The sequence below is a fragment of the Tamandua tetradactyla genome, chromosome 5 (genome assembly GCF_023851605.1).
Source record: "Tamandua tetradactyla isolate mTamTet1 chromosome 5, mTamTet1.pri, whole genome shotgun sequence".
Taxonomy (NCBI): Eukaryota; Metazoa; Chordata; class Mammalia; order Pilosa; family Myrmecophagidae; genus Tamandua; species Tamandua tetradactyla.
The window spans coordinates 73,645,317-73,665,539 of NC_135331.1; the positions used below are offsets into that span (position 1 = coordinate 73,645,317).

At 34.4% G+C, this 20,223-nt stretch overlaps 1 protein-coding gene across 23 annotated transcripts in view; it reads left to right on the plus strand.

Moving 5' to 3' along the window:
- The window catches only part of NAALADL2 (N-acetylated alpha-linked acidic dipeptidase like 2), a 1,514,274-nt gene extending 1,500,902 nt beyond the window's left edge, over positions 1-13,372 (plus strand). For all 23 annotated transcript variants that reach the window (XM_077161086.1, XM_077161088.1, XM_077161081.1 and 20 more), the window contains one exon: positions 6,318-13,372. In XM_077161086.1, the coding sequence (XP_077017201.1) occupies positions 6,318-6,516 (199 nt within the window). In that variant the 3' untranslated portion in view covers positions 6,517-13,372. The remainder of the gene's footprint in view (positions 1-6,317) is intronic.
- Positions 13,373-20,223: the final 6,851 nt, after the last annotated feature.

Consider the following 20,223-nt stretch of genomic DNA (forward strand, 5'->3'; position numbering starts at 1 on the left):
GAAGGAACAATTGAAAGAAAGTCATCATTTCCATCATTAATTTGCTAATTCACACCCATGGAAATGACTTCTAAAGACTTTAAATGTCTATGTTTCAAAATTCATTCTTTTGGTTTTCTTTTGCCTCCTTTGACTGGGAAATATTTGTCAGTTGAACAAAGATGCATCATCTCCTTCACTGATGCTGCCAGGAGTTATTAATTAGGTTTCTGGGTTTGATGCTGCTCTTCCCTGGTCACCGTGATGTGTCATTGAAACAGACCCATTAAAATGAGTGATGTGTGTTGTAATTTCATTAGTGTCATCATCAATAATGTATTACACTTTCCTTTTAGTAGTCTCTTTGTGTTGAGTGTGGGTCAGGATGACTGTATGAATCACATTTATAAGTTCCAAATTGTTATAGATGAGAGAAGATAGGCATAAGGGTAGAATTAATGCTATTTTAAACATGGTAACAACTGAAATTATTCCAATTAAATAATATTTTAATTAGGCATGATGTCTCTACGGGCCTTATTGAGATACATGTTGAATGTATGCAAATAGGATGGTGATTTATTGAGTTGCAGCTATGCTAATATAGCCCATTCTTCCTGAACAGAAGGTCTGCTGATTGGACTGAAGCAGGTATATGTGAGAGCTAGAATGGTTCAGTAAGGACCATAAGTCCCTGTGTTTTAAAGAACAATCTTAACATGGAAACTCTCTTAGTGTATTTCCTCATCGTTCTTTCCATCCAATTTTCCTCCAAGAGATTTGCTTTCTGACTGGTTGTTGGATCAGATTCCTTGTCTAACCTCATCTGAAAAATCTGAATCCAATAATAGGGGAAAAGAGACAATTTGGGTATTCTGATATACTATATAATATATTCCATAATATGGAATCTTTTAACTCAATTTGATTAATGTTCAGTCTTAGTGATATTACATGAGAATAAAAAGAGCTTTTGGCTTAGAACAATTCTTTGAGAAGCGCTAATATAATTAAGTATTTTTAAAGGCAAGAAGCATTTGCATGTTGAAAATGGTATAAAAAGCAGTTTTGCTTGCCAGGGTAGATCTTGGGTAATTAAAGTTAATAGTTGAATATGTAAGAAAATTTTCAGACTCAAGAAATATATGGAAATATAATGTGAGAAAATGTAAAAACATGGGCTGAGTTTTGAGTTGGTCTTCCATTCAAATATGAAAAGTAGAATAATGATACTACTTTTTGGAAAGTGCCCCAAATATACTAATTTATTTTATAGAAGCAGAAATGTTTTTTAGTATACAAAAGAGAAAATGGAAAAAATGAGCTACTTCTGAAAGTCAGCAGGAAAAAATTACCTTTATCATGAAAATTTAAGGAAGATATTTTTGCTGTCTCTAATCTGTTCTAAGGTAATGCACTCTCCCAAGGTTAGCAATATACTTCCACTTTTATAATAAATATCTAAATATCGACAAACTTAACCTATGTCAGCAGCTACCCAAAATGGAGGTTTTTTCTTAAGTTATGATGAAAGAATCCTAATCACTTGCATCCACCTAAAAGCTCGGTATCTGTAGTTTTAGGCTGATTTGTATCCAATTTGGGGTTGTGTTTATCTTACATAATAGCTTGCCACAAGCCTACTACTCAAATCATGTAGCATGTGGAAAATGTGTTAAACTTATTGTAGAATTTCACAAACCAAAAAAAAAAAACAGATCCATTTCTATCCACATGGTTTGTTTAGAGTCATTATAAAAGCATATTACGGTATTGCTTGCTAGTTAGAAAAAGCAAGGGTTGACATACTCCAGATTTCATTGCAGTGGTTTTTAAGAAATATATATATTGCTTTCCAGTTAAAAACAAAAAACAAAACCAAGTAAACAACTCATTGTATTTCTTGTGCTTGAGACCTAAATACTCCTTTTAGTATATATTTTTTTATTCTTCCTCATTATCTCTCTTATAAATCTTTTGTACTGGTTATGGCTGAGATTTAACATAAATATACTTTAGATAGCTCATGCTGAAATGAATTGCCATTGAGGGATTAATCCTGTAACCTTTATGACCATGTTTTATTAATATCATCTTATCATTAAATAGAATATTAATAACATTTAACATTTAATAACCATAGAATGTGTGAATAGGAATGTATTTCAGACCAGTGGGTTTGGAAATGTAGAAAAGTCACCAAAACAGCCTGACATTCATTAAACAATTATACTAATTTCAGGTGCTGCCACTCATTTAAGGTGTTGGTCTTGATAATAGGATCATAATATTTTTATTCATCAGCTTGCTGAGCAAAATGTCTTTAAGAAATAGGAACATTTGATGTAGCTTTTGAAAATACCAGTTGTACTCTCAAGTTCCTGAAATACACTTGCCATGAGATGATTTATAATTAAACAAGAAACTGACAAAGTAGAGGAAGAGAATTCAAAACTATAAATATTATGAGATTATTTAATTGTTTTGATTATGCTAATTAAATTATTTTTATTGGTAAAGCAGAATAAATTTACAAAGGAGTACTTTTTAAATGACTAAATAAACTCTATTTTAAATTGGTTTTATCCCCAGAGTACCTGAAATACTTTTAACCATTTTTTCTCCTTCTTTTATATATGTTGCTATTTAAAGGTTCACCATGCATTTCAGGGTGTTTGATAAGTATCCTGACACTTTTCTTTAGATGGCATTTGAGAAAGCTTATGCTAACATTAAAAAAGAACAACTTTTCTATAAAGTCTGTCTTTTAAGAGAATACATGAGAATAATTCAGACAGTTTTATCCCCCCTTTGGAATTGTTTGTGTTTGGATCAAGAATCCTTCTGGATTTGGGCTCTTATTTCCCCCTTTTAATGCCATGCTAGTTTTATGAATGAAACTGATATCTAGTGAAATTTTCATAATGTGTCTTACGAAATGTCAAAACACCTTTAACTTTAAAATTTTGGAAGTTAAAAATATATGCATATGTGTTTTTATGTGTAGATATATATATATATATATATATATGAGCGTGTGTATACATATACACAGATGTAATTATATGATTACTTTAGCATCATTCAGTGAATTGTTCTGAAAATCTGTTTCATTTAAATAACTACTTTGGGAACTGCAGGAGGGAAATCCTTACATCAAAGAGTGTTCTATTTCTGGAATTAGAGCCAAATTTCTTTGAGAGTACAGGGTTCAACATTTCCTGGTGCTGGATAATGAGTCAATCATGTATTTATTGGAAATGTACTGTATTCCCAAAGTGGCATGTCTCCCCCGTGGAGCATAAACCTGGATCTCTGTTATGGAAAGGGCATAAATTGTGCATTTTCCAGGCCTGGTGACCACCACAGGGGCCAAGCCAGCAGGTTTGGAGCTGAGCCAGTTGGATTGGCCCCATAGCCAGAGGTAGTTTTGCCCAATCCTTGTGCTCCTAAGGGTTATGGAATCCCGTGGTCTATGTGAACTCAGAGCCAATGCATTGCTTCCAACCCACTTGCCACTCCACTTCGGGGATGGTTTTCTTTATCCCATATCTGGAAAATATATTTCTTAATATGAAGTTTAAACCCTAAATTAAGACTATTTGGAACCTAGGGAATATCTTTTTTACATAGCTCTATTTAATTCACATCATACCAATTTTCTTATAGATGCATGATCAAAAATACTAGATTATTGATTATAATTCCCATTTCAAATGATCTACTTTGTAAAACCATTAAAATCACTCCTGGATTCAAGAGTCTTCTGCCACCCACTATGTACTTTTCAAGTGAAATTTCTTTCCAAAGATACAAAATCTGTTGTTTTTAAATTAGTTAGGGCTTAACATGAACAGTAATCATCTGAATTCAAGTAATTTAAACCAACATTATTGATAGTCTACTGTGTTTCCAGCACTGAACTAAGCCTGATAACATAAACATGAATAGTAATCATCTGAATTCAAGTAATTTAAACCAACATTATTGATAGTCTACTGTGTTCCCAGCACTGAACTAAGCCCGATAACATAAACATTTAAATAAATTAAATCATTATGAGAAGAACTCCGATGTTCCCACTGCTGAATTGGACCTGATAAAGAAGTAGAATATTTCTCTACGCTGAAGCATAAAGCAAGAGATCATAATCTATCCTTGAAAATAAAAGGATCAGGGCAGCACGGCAAGGAAGAAAAGATACTGAAAAGATAGAAAGGTATTAGATAAGTGAGGAAAAGAGATGACCTACAGATTCTGGCTTGAAGTAAGTCAAGTTCAGGGCCCGTTAACCATTAATGGGAACAAACAGTAAAGAACTACTAGCAGGGTGGAAAGTTCAGGAGAGGCTGAGGTAGAGGAATATCGATGAGATGGGAAACAATGACCTAAAAGTTGATATAAACCTGAAGTTAGCCCTAAAGAAAATTGTAAATTAAAATTTGTGTTGTGTCCCTTTTCCCCCTTTCCCCCTTACATTCACACCATCCTCTCAAACTCCACTAGAGTATTTTAGGTCTTTTTCATCTTTCACCTGGACTCAGTGGTCTCCTCTTCCCAAGACTTTATATTATAACCGAAGTGATTATTCTGAAATAAAAACCTGATCACCTTGACCTCTTGCTTCAAACCTTTCTCTGGTTTCCTATTGTCCATTAAAAAAGATAGAATTTCCTTGACTTATTATACAGGGCCCTTCATGATATGCCCATGACTGACTCTCCCACCTCTTCTCCTATAATTGCCCATTCTGGCCCCACACTGTGATCAAGCAAAAATACTTGGATTAGTTCCACTGAAAACATTATTCTGTTTTATAAATTCATATCTTGCACTTGCTGTTACCCCTTATTAGATTGCTGTCTCCAGCTCTTATAGCTTCTCTTTCTTTCCCCAACCTTTGCAACTGGTAACCCTCGTCAACCTTCAAGCGGGAATTCAAATCTCCTTCTTAATGAAACTTTTCTGAACTTTCCTAGCAGCAATCCTTCATCTTTGTTATCACTGGACCTTTAACTTCTATTGATATTTAGCCAGCTGTATTTTAACTACTTATATATCTGCCTCTCAAATAAGACCATGGAATTTCATATAGTTTGAGTTGGGAAGATGTCCAATAATGCAAAAATCCATAGCATTCTGCCAACATGTCTCTTTCTACCTAACAGTGAATGGAAGGAACTGCTTTGAACTTACCCAAGGCAAAATTCCTTGGCAGTTTGATTAAGGGGCAGGGCAACATCTTATTACACACTCCAAACTCCAAGATGCAGTTCTTGCCCATTTCTCATGGTAGGCTATTTTAAAAAGAAACATTAGTATGCAACATGTCAAACACGCAATAGAGGAAACAATGGTATAATGAATCCCATTACCCAGTTTAAACAATTTTAAACTGATGGTCACTGTTAGTCTATCTATACTGTCCACAGCTCCACTTTCCTTTCTTCCCTCCAAATGGTTAGAAACAATTGTATACATAACACTTCATTAAAAAAATACTGCTGTAATTTATTTCTACAAGATAAGGACACAAAAACAGTGAGAATATCATTATCACACATAAGAATATTAACAATTCCCGAATATCCTTAATCAATTAGTATTCAATGTTACACTATTTCTCATTAAAAAATAGTTTTTTTGAATAAGAATCTAGTAAAGAATTTACAAATTATTGATATGTCTTTTAGTATAGAACAGTGATTCTCAAGTAGAACACCTTTCCCTGAAGAGACTTTTTGTCAATGTCTGTAGACATTTTTAGCTTTCACAACTTAAGGAGGGGTGCTACTGATGTTTAGTGAGTAGAGGCCAGGGATACTGCTAAGCACCCTAAAATGCTTAGGGCAACCCCTCACCTCCCGAAGTCAAGAAAAACCTGATCTAGACTTCCCTCCCTCACCTGTTTTTTCTTTCAATTTATTTGTTGAATATACTGGGTCATTTGTCAATACAGTTTTTCACAGTCTCTATTTTGTGATGACATACTATGATATTATTCAAAATATTTCTCTGTCTTTTATATTTATTAATAATTCAATCTGGAGGTTTCATCAGATTAAGGTTCATTATTTTAGCAAAACTATCTTTTTTTATTTCCTCGGTGGTGGTGTATACATCTATCAGGGAGCACATGTCTGATTATCTTCATCAATATGGGAAATGATTGATCAATGCATGTATCTATTAATGTTTCAAGTTGAAACATAATGATACTGTATTTTTAATCATTTCTTCTTTATTATAGCATTGTTTCTTGGAAATATTCATTACAATGTTTGATATGAACATAAAATTGTGTGTAACATATTTATACATTCCATATTTCTTTTCAGCAATATCCTGTACCACCTAGATGAGAAGACAAGGCCATTTTCGATACTCATGGAGGCTTGGGAGCACCACATCCTCCTTCCATCAAATGAGACCCTGCAGGAGGCCCTGTCCGAGGTGCTGAACAGCATTAATTCAGCTCAGGTTCACTTTAAAGCAGGACTTGATGTGTTCGAGAGTGTCTTGGTTGGAAAGAACTGAGAAAACTCACAGCATTTCAAAGTTTGTTTACAACTCCACAAGCAAAAGCTCTAATCTAACCAGAATTTCTGACATTGAAGACTTCCCCACCCCCACCCTGCTATGGCCTTTTCAGCAAGTCTAAAGCTATCATTACATTGTATTTTTAAATGTACATATAAAAAGAATATTTTGCACATTTAATATTTTTCTTACATATGCATTTCTGAAGACATAAAAGCAAGTTATGGAAATGATACTTAAAATTTACCTATTAAAGAGAAATCTGCTGTATTCATATGTATATACATACATGATATTTTGCGGGGAAAATATTCCAAGAAGTTTTGGACATTCTTGGTTCCTATGGACAAAACACATAGGAACACAGCTTATTCCCTATATTAGAGCTATTAACGACCCTAGTTTCTGTAATGGAAATGGAGAATTGATACGATTTCAGATAAATTTCACTATTAAGTGTTCAATATGAAGAATTCAGATCTTCTAACTGAGTGATTGATTGGCCAAAACCACTTTGAATGTTTCTACTCTATGAAATGAAGTGCCTGTTCTTAACACAACTAGATGTAGTAATACACTGGTTATGAAATTGTATTTTTTAAGAATTAATGAAAAAAAAAAAGCCATAAACATTCCAGGGGAAAAATCTCAAGGTAGCTGCACAGAGCAATTTAAATGCAAATTTTTCTCCTAACAACTTACAAAGTGACTAGCTTTGAAACCCCTAATTTGCCTCACTTGACTTTGTAAGAATTTCGAGAATGATATATGTCTTATGAGGAGAAAATATTTCTTATTTCTTTTTCTATTTCTGTTGGAATTGTGAAACAGACTAATTTAAAATGAAAGAAAACATCACACATTGCTTTCCACTTTTTTCCCCCTCATCTTTTCTGAAACCCATTGCTGTAAGGGTTTTTCCACAGAATACTATATAATTTCCATGGAGAAGGAAAAAGTGTCTCTTTGAAAACCTGAAAATATTTTAAAAAGCAACAAATTACTATTTCCACCACTGACAAAAAGGACTTGCTTTTAAAGAAATACTTGTTTTGATCAAGGGAAAGCACCTTAAACTCTGAAGAAACTTTTTATAGTTTTCCTTCTTTATTTTAAATGGTGACTACATAGAAAATGTAAAATATTCATGCTTTCAGTTTTATGCAGAACACAGTGTTTCTATAAGAGTGTGTCTTTCATGCACTTCAGATCTTCTCTCATGTGGAAAATGTTTTTCATGTTGATATTGTCATTGGATGGCCCTAGAATCCATTCTTAACCTAAACCCTAAAACTCTGCCTAGTAGGTGACTATTTAAACTTTTAGCTTACCTGTAAAAATGATTTGAAAATTGTTCTTCTGGTATTAGATAAGGCAATTCCCTTGAGGAAACCTTATCCTCAGAATATTTCATGTAAGTTTTCTTTGCCTAATGAAATACTCAAACACACTTCCGAAGCACACCGCCAGATTAACGTGGTAGAAAATCCCTATACACTGTCCTGACTTTTTATAGATGAGCATAAACCTAATCTTAGTTTAAAGGAAAGCTAAAGTTGAGGGGAGACAATTAATCAATATTGATTAATTGATTTATAAAGGTCAGCTGTTCCTTCCAGAAGCAATGTTTATATGCTCAAGGCAAAGTAGAGAATTGAGGCAATTAGCTGTATAATTCAAGCAGAAATCTATTTTCATCTGGGTTGCCTGGGTGCACATGTTTTTACATGAGAAATGAGACTACCATACAATTTTTAAAATCAATATCCTTGACTAAAATTATCTACCATGTTGAGAAATGTCTCTAACGAAGAACTAACACAATCAGGTTCTTTCATGCCTTAGCATTAATGATCTTTATAGTTCTGCAGAAATCAACAGCAGAAAATAGGTTGGAATACCAGCCCAGACACATGTGGTATCAAGTAATAGAATGCCTATACCGCAGGGTCTTAAATAGTTAATCATGGTTCAATATGTTCAATCCATTCTTCATTTGGAGTTAAATTTAACATTGACAAACAAAGAAAAACGACATCAGTTTGGTAGTTTAACATCTTGGAACAACATTCAAAATGAATTTACTCCTTTAGCCTGCAACAGCACTGACAGCTGAAAATATTTTTTCTTCTTTTTAATTTTTATTTAAAGATTGTATATCTAGGTAAATCGTATTGCATCAGTGAAAATCTCAATATCATTTTAAGCTACATGTTATTTGAAATCTGCAGTTAACTATGGACTAACATATTTTTATTAGTCTACTTAAGAGATTATGTGAGTGTTCTAGTTTGCTAGCTGCCGGAATGCATCACACCAGAAATGGATTGGCTTTTAATAAAAGGGAATTTATTTTGTCAGTTCTTCAGAGGAAAGGCAGCTAACTTTCCACTGAGGTTCTTTCTTACATGGAAGGCACAGGATGGTCTCTGCTGGTCTTCTCTCCAGGCCCCTGGGCTCCAACAACCTTCCCTGGGGTGAGTTCTCTCTCCATCTCCAAAGGCCTGGGCTGAGCTGCAAGTACTGAGATGAGGAATGCTGAGCTGCTTAACTGTGCTATGTTGCAATCTCTCATTTAAGCACCAGCCAATTAAGTCAAACGTCACACATTGCAGCAGACACGCCTCCTAGCCGACTGCAGATACAATTAGCAACAGATGAGGTTCATGTACCATTGGCTTATGTCCGCAGCAACAAGACTAGGTATGCTCACCTGGCCAAGTTGACAACTGAATCTAACTAACACAGTGAGGAAACCAAATTATAACTTTAAAAGATGTCCAACAATTCTAATATTGACTACAACAAACCTCTTAACGAGCAGTGATACTGCTATGCTATGATTACCTCAGGGCTCTTCCGAATTTTTATCATTTTAACTTCTTTCCCCCCTGATGGATCTACATAAATAAAATCCCAAACAAGTTAATAGGAAGTGGTTTCTGTGAATTGATAGTGGGTTTAAATTATTGCTGAGATGTCTGGATGCTGTGTTCTCCTCATAATCCTTCATACACAGAGTGGTGGCCAGGCATAATGATTCATGAACTGTTATTCTCCCAAGAAATCATGGCAAATGCGCACAGCTTAATTTTGGGCTCATGCAGGGTTTCCATGGAATGCTGCCATTTGCAGAAAACCATAGAGAAGCCCAAAGACATTCTAGTCTAAGCTCTAAGATCTTCCCTCCAGTTAGAAAGGCATCATTGCCCCCATCAGATACAGTAACTTAAACCGAGCTGATTAAGGAATGGGGACATAGTCCTATATTTTGCACATATTGCCAAAACACCAGTGAAAGGCATATCTCTCTGCTTTTCATGCAGTAAATCCTACTTTCTCTCTGAGGAGCTGGGGTTATCGATGAGCTTTACTACTATATTCCATATAACTAACCATTCTTTCAGGTGCTGTATGAGCTGGTAACACCACTTTGCATTCAGGGCTTGCTCATTCTCTGACTATACCTGACAAATAGCACTGTTGTGGGGAGTTCAGGGAAAGGACAGGGAGATGAACTACTTGAAGGAAAGTGGGGAGAGTCTTTACATGACACCAAAATTCAAGGAGAAGGAAATTGAGCAAAGTGAAGAGACAGGATAGTTCTCTATGAAATCAGCAACCTAAATCAGTCTTCTTCAAAATGTGGATTTGGGAGAGAGGCCTCAAAATCTTCATCTTTAGCAGGATACCCAAGTGATCATCAATGCACACCAAAATTAAAGTGTTTCCAATCTACAATAATGCTGGATCCAATGAAACTTTAGCTGGCAACATATCTAAATAAATTAAACAGACAAAAATACCAAGAGAAAACTCAAGTTTTGCTATTAACAGTACCATTTATTTAAAAAAGCCATTTTGTCCCTTCATTTTCTTAAATAAAAGTATAGCATAGAGTAGTCTTCTCCATTGGAAAAATAGGGGTTACAAAAATGAAATAAATAATAATTTGTTACCATCTGACTGAATATGAATCACTATCTTTGCCCCAAAAGAGAAACAAAAATATATGTGTGATAAACTGGTAGGCCTAGCCAAGTGTTCTCATGTGACATTCCATGGTATATGCAATTAATTACACCAAAAATTTAAGCTTTCTCTGAGGATAACACATTGTCATCTCATTGGCTTAATAGGCTACTTAAATGTGCCTCAACCACACATTCACTTAATAGGAAGAAAATATTTTAAACTGCCAATCCATGTGTTAAATGTGTTGAATGGGACCACATTCCAATAAATAGATAGCAACATAAATTTCATCATAGGACCATGGACAGAGCCCAGGGGACAAAACAAACAAACAGTAATCTATTTGAGAAAAGAAATATTCCACCCAGCTGCACTTGTGAATTTGTTTTTATTGCATGGGTTTAAACTGCTAGCTTAAAAAAACCTCATTAGAATCACTATTCTATAAAAGATTTTAAAAAGCTTCACAGAGTTCTAAGCACCAAATTAAGTGCAAATACTTTTCAGTAAAGCAGATGCATTTTATTCAATTCTGAATTTTAATTGACATGAATTTGTAAGAAGACTAGCAAAAGAGTTTTTCAAAATGTCGTCTTATTTTGGTCATCACCATGGCCCTCAGCTATTTATATGTTTTTCATACGTGTTAAAATGGGACATAGGCAAGCTTTTTTCCTGAAAAAGAATTTCATGGTCTCAATATAAATTTATCTTTTAATTAGACAGAGTTTTATTTTACTAACACTATTCCATTATTCTTTGAAGGTGTACATTGAAGTGCCTTTAACATACCTGGGACTGCCAAGAATCCTGAGACCTCACTTATTAAAATATGACCTATTTCTAAATACACTTATAATCCCATATTCAGATCATACCTGAATTTACAAAATAAAAAAATTAAATTAAAGCAGTCATAGGTAGCAATCAAAGAACTGTAGCAATATAGTTTTCTGTAACCAAAAAGTGATTTTTCATATTCTCAGTCAAAAAACAATCATTCAGACTGAAAGAATGCCTGGTTACTCTTAATTCTTATGCACGAGTCATTCAAGAATTAGCTGAGAAGCAGTGGATTCAATGCCTACATCTAGACAATGCTTTAATGAATGTAGACAGAGCCTAACATTATTCCATCTAATTCCTTTCATATCTTAAGCCAATAAGCACTGAGGTAACTCTGCTGAAAGGGAAACAGACTTTTATTTTCCAGGGACTAATTAATATGCACCTCCTCAGTCCCCAAAGGACCACACAGGTGCCCGTACTATGCCATATGTCATGTGCTATATTCCAATGAGCTCAAGAAATTAATATCCAATCATTATTATGAATCATTATGTTGCATTGAAGTTAATGTCGGTCTTTTGTTCTAATTAAATTACAAACTTGGCATCTTGATAGATGCTTGTCTATAGCAGTGGAGATAGAGTTCCTATTTTAATGAACTATATATATTTTTCAATCACAATGTGTAATTATTTAATTACTTAGCCTGTTCAGTAGATGTGACTCTCCAACTTCTTCAAAGAAGCAAAGCAGATGGCCACTATTTGCTGTGTGTTTTATATTTTGAATTTCTTGCCAATTTGAATCATGTTTTCAGTGTATGGGGAAGTGCTTTATTAATATTAATAATAATTATCTGTTTCTTTTATATTAAGTCACTGCAAATGGCCCACCTTACTCTAAAAGTCAGAATGAAATACTATTACTTTATAAAGGCAATTTTCATATATCTTTTTAATACAAAATTAAAACAAAAGCAAACAAAAGATTTCACAAGACCATTGCAAGTTGTCTGCAGGAAGCAAAATGCCCAGATGGTTAAGTGTAGCTCATATAATTATATTCCAAAGATGTTATAAATAATTCCATTCAGTGCCTGGGATAGTACTCTATTAGGTGATTTAAGTGTTTACATTTCACACAGAAAGGTTTAATGGCAAATATATCCCTCATTCTAAGCTACTACTTGCAAAATATGATTAGAATTGTATTCAGAAAAGAAAAAAACTTTCTATGACACTTTGGAGGCCTAATTTGTTTTTATAGACATCTAAAAAAAGCAGGTTTTAATAGAATATTTTAATATATGTTTTGAGTGTTAATATAAACTATGTGTTTATTCTAATTATGTCTGTATGTGTCAACATTTTGATACATAAAATTTTATAATAAGTAACATTTTTCAGTGATGTAATAATAGTAAAATATGGCTCCACAAGGAACAAAGGGGCTGAGCATTAAACGATTTATGAATTTATTTGGGGTAAAGCTCAGGGGACAATGTTTTCAAATAAATATTTTTTGACTGAAACTATCTCTCAAAGGGTGCCCCAATTATTTAATTTCATTGACCTTTTTTGCTGTTGAGCATTGCTCAAAATAAGTTAGCTGTGATTTGGAAATCTTTTCATTCAACAGAGATTTTCATTGTCATTGTATTTTTGTTATAATTGAATTTTAATGGCAAGGATTTAGAGGTATGTTTCTAGCCTTTCATTTCTGCAGAGAGTTGAAAGACCAATTTCTATAATTTGTGGGTGCCCATCAGATTTTAGTGCTTTCTATATTTAGGCCAAGTGTTATCTCAATTTATTGTATAACTTTGCATGTGGTACTTAAATAATTCAATATGCAGCTTACTTAGGAAAATATATTGTGATTTGGAGTGACAAATGATGAATTAGGATACTGTATCCCATAAGAATATGAGTGGATATTTTATATTTCAATTGTTTAAATATTGCACATAATTGAAAACATAATACTATGAAATGAAGGCATCTTAAAATATATATTAGATATTGATTCATAAATACAATGAGTATGCCCAGTGAAATGATTATGTTTTTAAAACGTTTAAAATATTAAACACAGGTGAAAATAATTACCATCTTGTGTATTTATTTATTCGTTATTGTGAAAAATAGCATATACAAAAACATAAATTTCAAAGCACACCAACACAATTAGTTATAGAACAGATTTCAGAGTTTGGTATGGGCTACAGTTCCACAATTTTAGGTTTTTCCTTCGGAATGCAAGACACTGGAGACCAAAAGAAATATCAATATAATGTCTCTGGAGTCATACTCATTTGTTAAACTGTATCTTCTCTTTTATAACTCCACTTTCTCCTTTGATCTTTTTTTAAAAAAATTATTTATTTTTAATTGACATTATATATTCATATACCATGTAATCATCCAAAGTGTACAATCAATGGTTCAAAATATCATCATATAGCTGTGGATTTATCATCACAATCAACTCATTTCTTTCAAAATATCATCATATAGCTGTGCATTTATTATCACAATCAACTTATTTTCTTATTTCTTATTTTTGTGAATAATAACATTTATATAAAAAAGCAATAAATTTCAAAGCGCATCGCAACAATTACAGAACAGATTTTAGAGTTTGGTAAGGGTTACAATTCTACAATTTTAAGCTTTTACTTCTAGCTGCTCCAAGACACTAAAGACTAAAAGAGATATCAATATAATGATTCAGCACTCATACTCATTTGTTAAACCCTACTTTCTCTGTACAACTACACCAACAACTTTGATCTTTCTCCAACTCTTTAGGGGTATTTGGGCTATGCATACTCTAATGTTTTCATGTTGAAAGGGGCTGTCGATAATATGGGATAGGGGGTTGGAACTATGATATTCTGGAGAGGCTGGGCCCTCTAGGTTTCAGGACTCACCTGGTCCCGGGACCCATCTGGAGGTTGTAGGTTTCTGGAAAGTTATTCTAGTGCATGGAACCTTTAGAGAATCTTATTTGATGCCATAGATATTCTTTAAGATTGGCGAGAATGATTTTGGTTGGGGTATGGAAAATTATGATAAGTAGCAATGCCTAACTGGAGCTTGCATGAAAGTGACCTCCAGAGTAGCCTCTCGACTCTATGTGAACTCTCTCAGCCACTGATACCTTATTTGTTAGACACTTCTTTTTCCCCTTTTGGTCAGGGTGGCATTGTCGATCCTATGGTACCAGGGCCACACTCATCCTTGGGAGTCATATCGCACACCACCAGGGAGACTTTCATCCCTGACTGTTATGTCCCATGTAGGGGGAAGGACAGTGATTTCATTTGCAGAGTTGAACTTAGTGAGAGAGAGACTACATCTGAGCAACAAAAAAGGTCCTTCAGAAGTAACTCTTAGGCATACCTATAGGTAGGCTAAGCTTCTCCACTACCTACATAAGCTTCACAGGAGTAAGCCTCAAGATCAAGGGCTTGGCCCATTGATTTGGGTGTCCCTAATGTTTGACACAGTATCAGGGGTTTCCCCGGCAGTAAAGTTTAATAGTTACATGATTTTTCTCCCATCTCTTATGGGAGTTTACCAATACTTTTTAGTTATCTGCTTACTATATTCTAGGACGTATCCAAGCATTACATTAAGCTTTATAGGATTGAAGTTCCTCATTCTTATTCTGGGTTTTCTGTGTTTGGATTATTTAAATGATCTATCCAGACCAGTTGGTTTAGATTATGTGCTACAGAAAATTTAGTTTCTGGATAAAATAAACCTTGCTTCCTTTAGTCTCAAAGAGTAGATGAGGTTCTAAAATATAGCTTTTGTCTTACTTATCCCTATATTCTGAATTACTTAATCCTGACCTAATCAGATTTATTCTTATCTCTAAATATCAGGTTATACATACATAAAATAACCTCTCAAAATCCAGAAATAACAATTATCACTCCAGACTAAATGTGACTGTTATAAGTGCTTAAGATCTGGGCCCTGTTTTCTTATAGGTATTTCCTAAATGAGACCATACAATAGTCGCTCTTTTGTTTCTGGATTATTTTGCTTCACCAAATGTCCCACAGGTTTATTCACAATGTTGCATGCCTTACAATTTTGTTCCTTCTTGTAGCAGCACAGTATTTGATCACATGTATACACCATTATTTGCCAATCTGCTTCTTAGTCATTGCATCCTTTAGCCATGTCCATTCATTGGGCATCATGTATAATGTCCAAAGTCAACAGACCATCAACACTCAATTTTAGATAATTTAATTTTTCCCAAGAGAAAGATAACCAGTAACCATACCCTCACCAAATAGAAAATCTAAACTTCCCCTTAACTCTTGTCCCTTCCCCCATTATTTTCCAGTGGTGTTGCTGAGGTACTGTCGATGTTTTTCCATTAAACATATTCCATAGCATGCAATAGTAGTCTTATCCCATACCCTGAACTTACACACTCTTTGTATAGGATTCATACATTTTCAGTAGTTCACGCAAGACCTTATTTATATTAGTAGTATTAATTAGTGGGACACATGGGTCTATACAATTCCTTTCAATCATGTTCACCTTCAATATGGTAATATTACTTATAGACCCACTAGTGAACCACCTTCACTTCTATCTATTCCCTTACATTTAAATTAAACCTCATTAGCTAACCACCCATCTCTAAGTCCCCTATATTCTGTATTATAAGCCTCTGAGTTTACCTTTACCATGATCATAAGTGGAATCATACAGTATCTCTTTTGTGTCTGGCTTATTTAACTCAGCATTATGTCCTCAAGATTCATCCATCTTCTTTTGTGCTTCAGGACATCATTTCAGCTGACTGCAGTAGAATAATCCTTCATATGTACACACCACACTTTGTTAATCCACTCGTCTTTTAATGGGCATTTGGATTATTTCCATCTTTTGGAGATTGTGAACAATGCTACTATGAACATGTGTGCAAATGTCGGTTGCTGTCACTGCTTTCAGCTCTTCTTGGTGTATACCAAGTAGTGGTATTGCCAGGTCATAGATAACTGGATATTTAGTTTTCTAAGGAACTGCCAAACTTTCTTCCATAGCAGCAGTACCATTATGCATTCCAACCAGCAGTGCATATTGTGTCCCAACTTCTCCTTGTACTCTCTGACATTTGTAGTTTCCTGTTTGTTGAATAGCAGCCATTCTTATAGGTGTGGGGAGGTATCTCATTGCAATCTTGGTCTGTGTTTGCCATATAGCTAATGAAAATGAACACCTCTTCATGTGCTTCTTAGCCATCTGTATTTGCCCTTCAGAAAATGTCTATTCATATCCTTAGCCCATTTCATAATTGGGTTGTTTGTTTCTTTGTTGTTGTATGATTTATTTATGTATACAGGATATCAAACCTTTGTCCATTTTGTGATTTCCAAATATCTTCTCCCATTGAGTTGGCTGCCTCTTCACCTTTTTTAACCAAATCTTTTGAGGTGCAAAAGCATTTGATTTTGAGGAGTTTCCATTTATCTATTCTTTTCTTTTGTTGCTTGTGCTTGGGTGTAAAGTTTAGGAAGCTATTTCCTATTACTAGGTCTTGAAAATGTTTCCTTACATTTTATTCCAGGAGCTTGATGACACTGGATCTTATATTTAAGTGTTTGATTCTTTGAGTTAATTTCTGTATAGGATGTAAGGCAAGGGTCCTCTTTCATTCTTTTGGCTATTGATATCCAGTTCTCTCATGCACATTTAATGAAAAGACTATTTTGCTTGAGTTCAGTAGATTTGGAGGCCTTGTTGAAGATCAGTTGCCCACAGATTTGGTCGTCTATTTATCAACTCAATTCCATTGGGTAATACTTCTATTTTTGTGCCAGTACCATGATGTTTTGAGGACTGTGCCTTTATAATAAGTTTTAAAATCAGGAAGTGTTAATCCTCTTCCCTCTTTCTTCTTTTGTAGGATGCTTTTAGCTATTTGAGGTCTCTTTCCTTCCAGATGAATTTGGCTAGCTAGCTTTTCCAGGTCCTCGGAGTAAGTTGCTGTAATTTAGATGGGTAAATTATTGAATCCGTAGATCAGTTTGGGTAGTATTGACATCTTAACTAATTTAACCTTCTTATCCACGACCAGGGAATGTCTTTCCACTTATTTAGATCTTTTTAAATTTCTTTGAGAAATGTTATATAGTTTTCTGTGTACATGACCTTTACATTCCTAGTTAAGTTCGTTCCTAGATACTTGATTCTTTTTGTTGCTATGTTGAGTGGGATTTTTTCATTAACTGACTCCTCAGTTAGGTCTTTGCTTGTGTATAGAAACATTGCTGGTTTTTGCACATTAATTTTATATCCTGCCACCTTGCTGAATTTATTTATTAGCTCAAATAACTTTGTTGTATATTTCTCAGGATTTTCCAAGTATGGTATCATGTTGTCTGCAAATAATGAAAGTTTTACTTCTTTCCAATTTAGATGCCTTTTATTTCTTTTTCCTGCCCTATTGCTCTAGTGAGAACTAGTATCATGTTGTTGAATAATAGTGATGACAGAGGACATTCTTGATTTATTCCTGATCTTAGGGGGAAAGCTTTCAGTCTCTCTCCATTGAGTACAATGCTGGCTATGGGTTTTTCAAACATGCCTCTTAACATATTGGGGAAGTTACCTTTGATTCCTACCTTTTGAAGTGTTTTTATTAGAAAAGGATGTCGAATTTTGTCAAATGCTTTTTCAGCATCAATCGAGATGATTATGTGATTTTTCCCTTTTGGTTTGTTAATGTGCTGCATTATATTAAATGATTTTCTTGTGTTGAACCATCCTTGCATTCCTGATATAAACCCTACCTGGTCGTGATGTATAATTCTTTTAATGTGTTGTTGGATTTGATTTGCTACTATTTTATTGAGAATTTTTGCATCTATGTCCACTAGGAAGAGTGACCTGTAGTTTTTCCTTTTTTATAGCACCTTTATCTTGTTTTGGTGTTAAAGTGATGTTAGCTTCATAAAATGGGTTAGATAGTATTCCTTTTTCCTCAGATTTTTGGAAAAGTTTGAGAAAGATTGTTAGTTTTTTTTTTTTAGTTGTTGTTGTTGTTGTTTTAATGATTGATTACATTCGCCTGTGTAGCTGGGGTTTTCTCTGTAGGAGGATTTTTGATGACTGATTGAATCTATTTATTTGTGCCTGGTTTATTGAAATCTTCTATTTCTGCTTGAGTCAGTGTAGCTTTCTCCTGTGTTTTCGTGAATTTGTCCTTTTCGTCTAATTTATCTAGTTTGTTGGTATATAGTTGTTCATAATATCCCCTTATGATTTTTAAAATTTCTTCAGGGTCTGTTGTAATGACCCCTCTCTCATTTTTGATTTTCCTCTTTTTCCCCTTATCAACTTTGCTAGTGGTTCATTGATTTTGTTGATTTTCTCAAATAACCAACTTTTGGTTTTATTGATTCTTTCTGGTGTTCTTAGTTCTCTCATTCATTAACTCTGATATAATATTTTTTTATTTCTCTTCTTCCATTAGCTTTGGGTTTAGTTTTCTGTTCTTTCTCAAGATTGTCCAGGTGAGCAGTTAAATCCTCAATTTTTACTCTTTTTTCTTTTCTTAATATATGCATTTAGGGCAATTTCCCTCTCAGCATGGCCTTTGCCACATCCCATAAGTTCTGATATTACTGATATCAGTACTGATATACCAATTCCTATAGCAATTTCTTTTTTAACCCTTTGGTTGGTTAAGAATGTATTATTTGGGCAGGCCTCGGTGGCTCATCAGGCAGAGTTCTTGCCTGCCATGCCAGAGACCTGGGTTCGATTCTTGGTGCCTTCCCATGCAAAAAAAAAAAAAAAAGTATTATTTAATCTTCATGCGAAAGTTCTCATTCTTTAGTGGCTATTGACTTCCAGTTTCATTCCATTGTGATCACAGAAAATACTTTGAATAATTTCAATGTTTTAAAATTTATAAAGACCTGTTTTGTGCCCCAGCATATGATCTATCTTGGTGAATGTTTTGGAGTGTAACAACCTACATATGCACATTAGGTGTAATTCATTTATCAGATTAAGTTCTCTATGTCCTTGTTGATCCTCTGTCTGGGTGTTCTATGAATAGAGAAAAGTGGTGTATTGAAGTATCCTACTATTCTTGTTGAAATGTTTATCACTCCCTTCAGTTTGCCAATGTACTTTGTCTTATGTACTTTGAGGCTCCTTGATTTGGAGTATTAACATTTATGGTTGTTATTTCTTCTTGATGAATTGTCCCTTTTATTAATACATAGTGTCTTTTCTCTCTCTCCCCCCACCTCTCTTTTTTCATGGGCAGGTTCCGGGAATTGAACCTGAGTCTCTGGCGTGGCAGGCAAGAATTCTGCCATGGATCCACTGTTGCACTGCCCTCTTATGATGTCTTGACATTTAAAGTCTATTTTGTCTGATATTAGTATAGCTACTCCTGCTTTCTTTTGGTTACATCTTGTGTGAGATATCTCTTTCCTTCCTTTCACTTTCAATCTATTTGTAAACTTGTGTTTAAGATGAGTCTCATGTAAGCAGCATATAGCTGGATTATATTTCTTAATCCATTCTGCCAATCTGTATCTTTTGATTGGTTAGTTTAGTCCATTAACATTCAAAGTTATTACTGTAAAGGCATTTGTTGAATCCACCATCTTATCCTTTGAATTTTACTTGTCAGATCCTTGTATTCTTGTCCCTTTTTCTCTTTTTATCCTTTAAGTGACCCTTGTACTCTTCAATTCTGTTCCCTCCTCCAGATCTCCCTCTCTTGTCTGTGTTTTTCAGCTGGCAGAATTCCCTTTAGTGTTTCTTGTAGAGCCAGGCTCTTGTTGACAAATTCTTTCAGCTTTCGTTTATGTGTGACAATTTTAATCTCTCCCCCAGTTTTGAAGGACAATTTGGCTGGGTACAGAAATCTTGGCTGGAAGTCTTT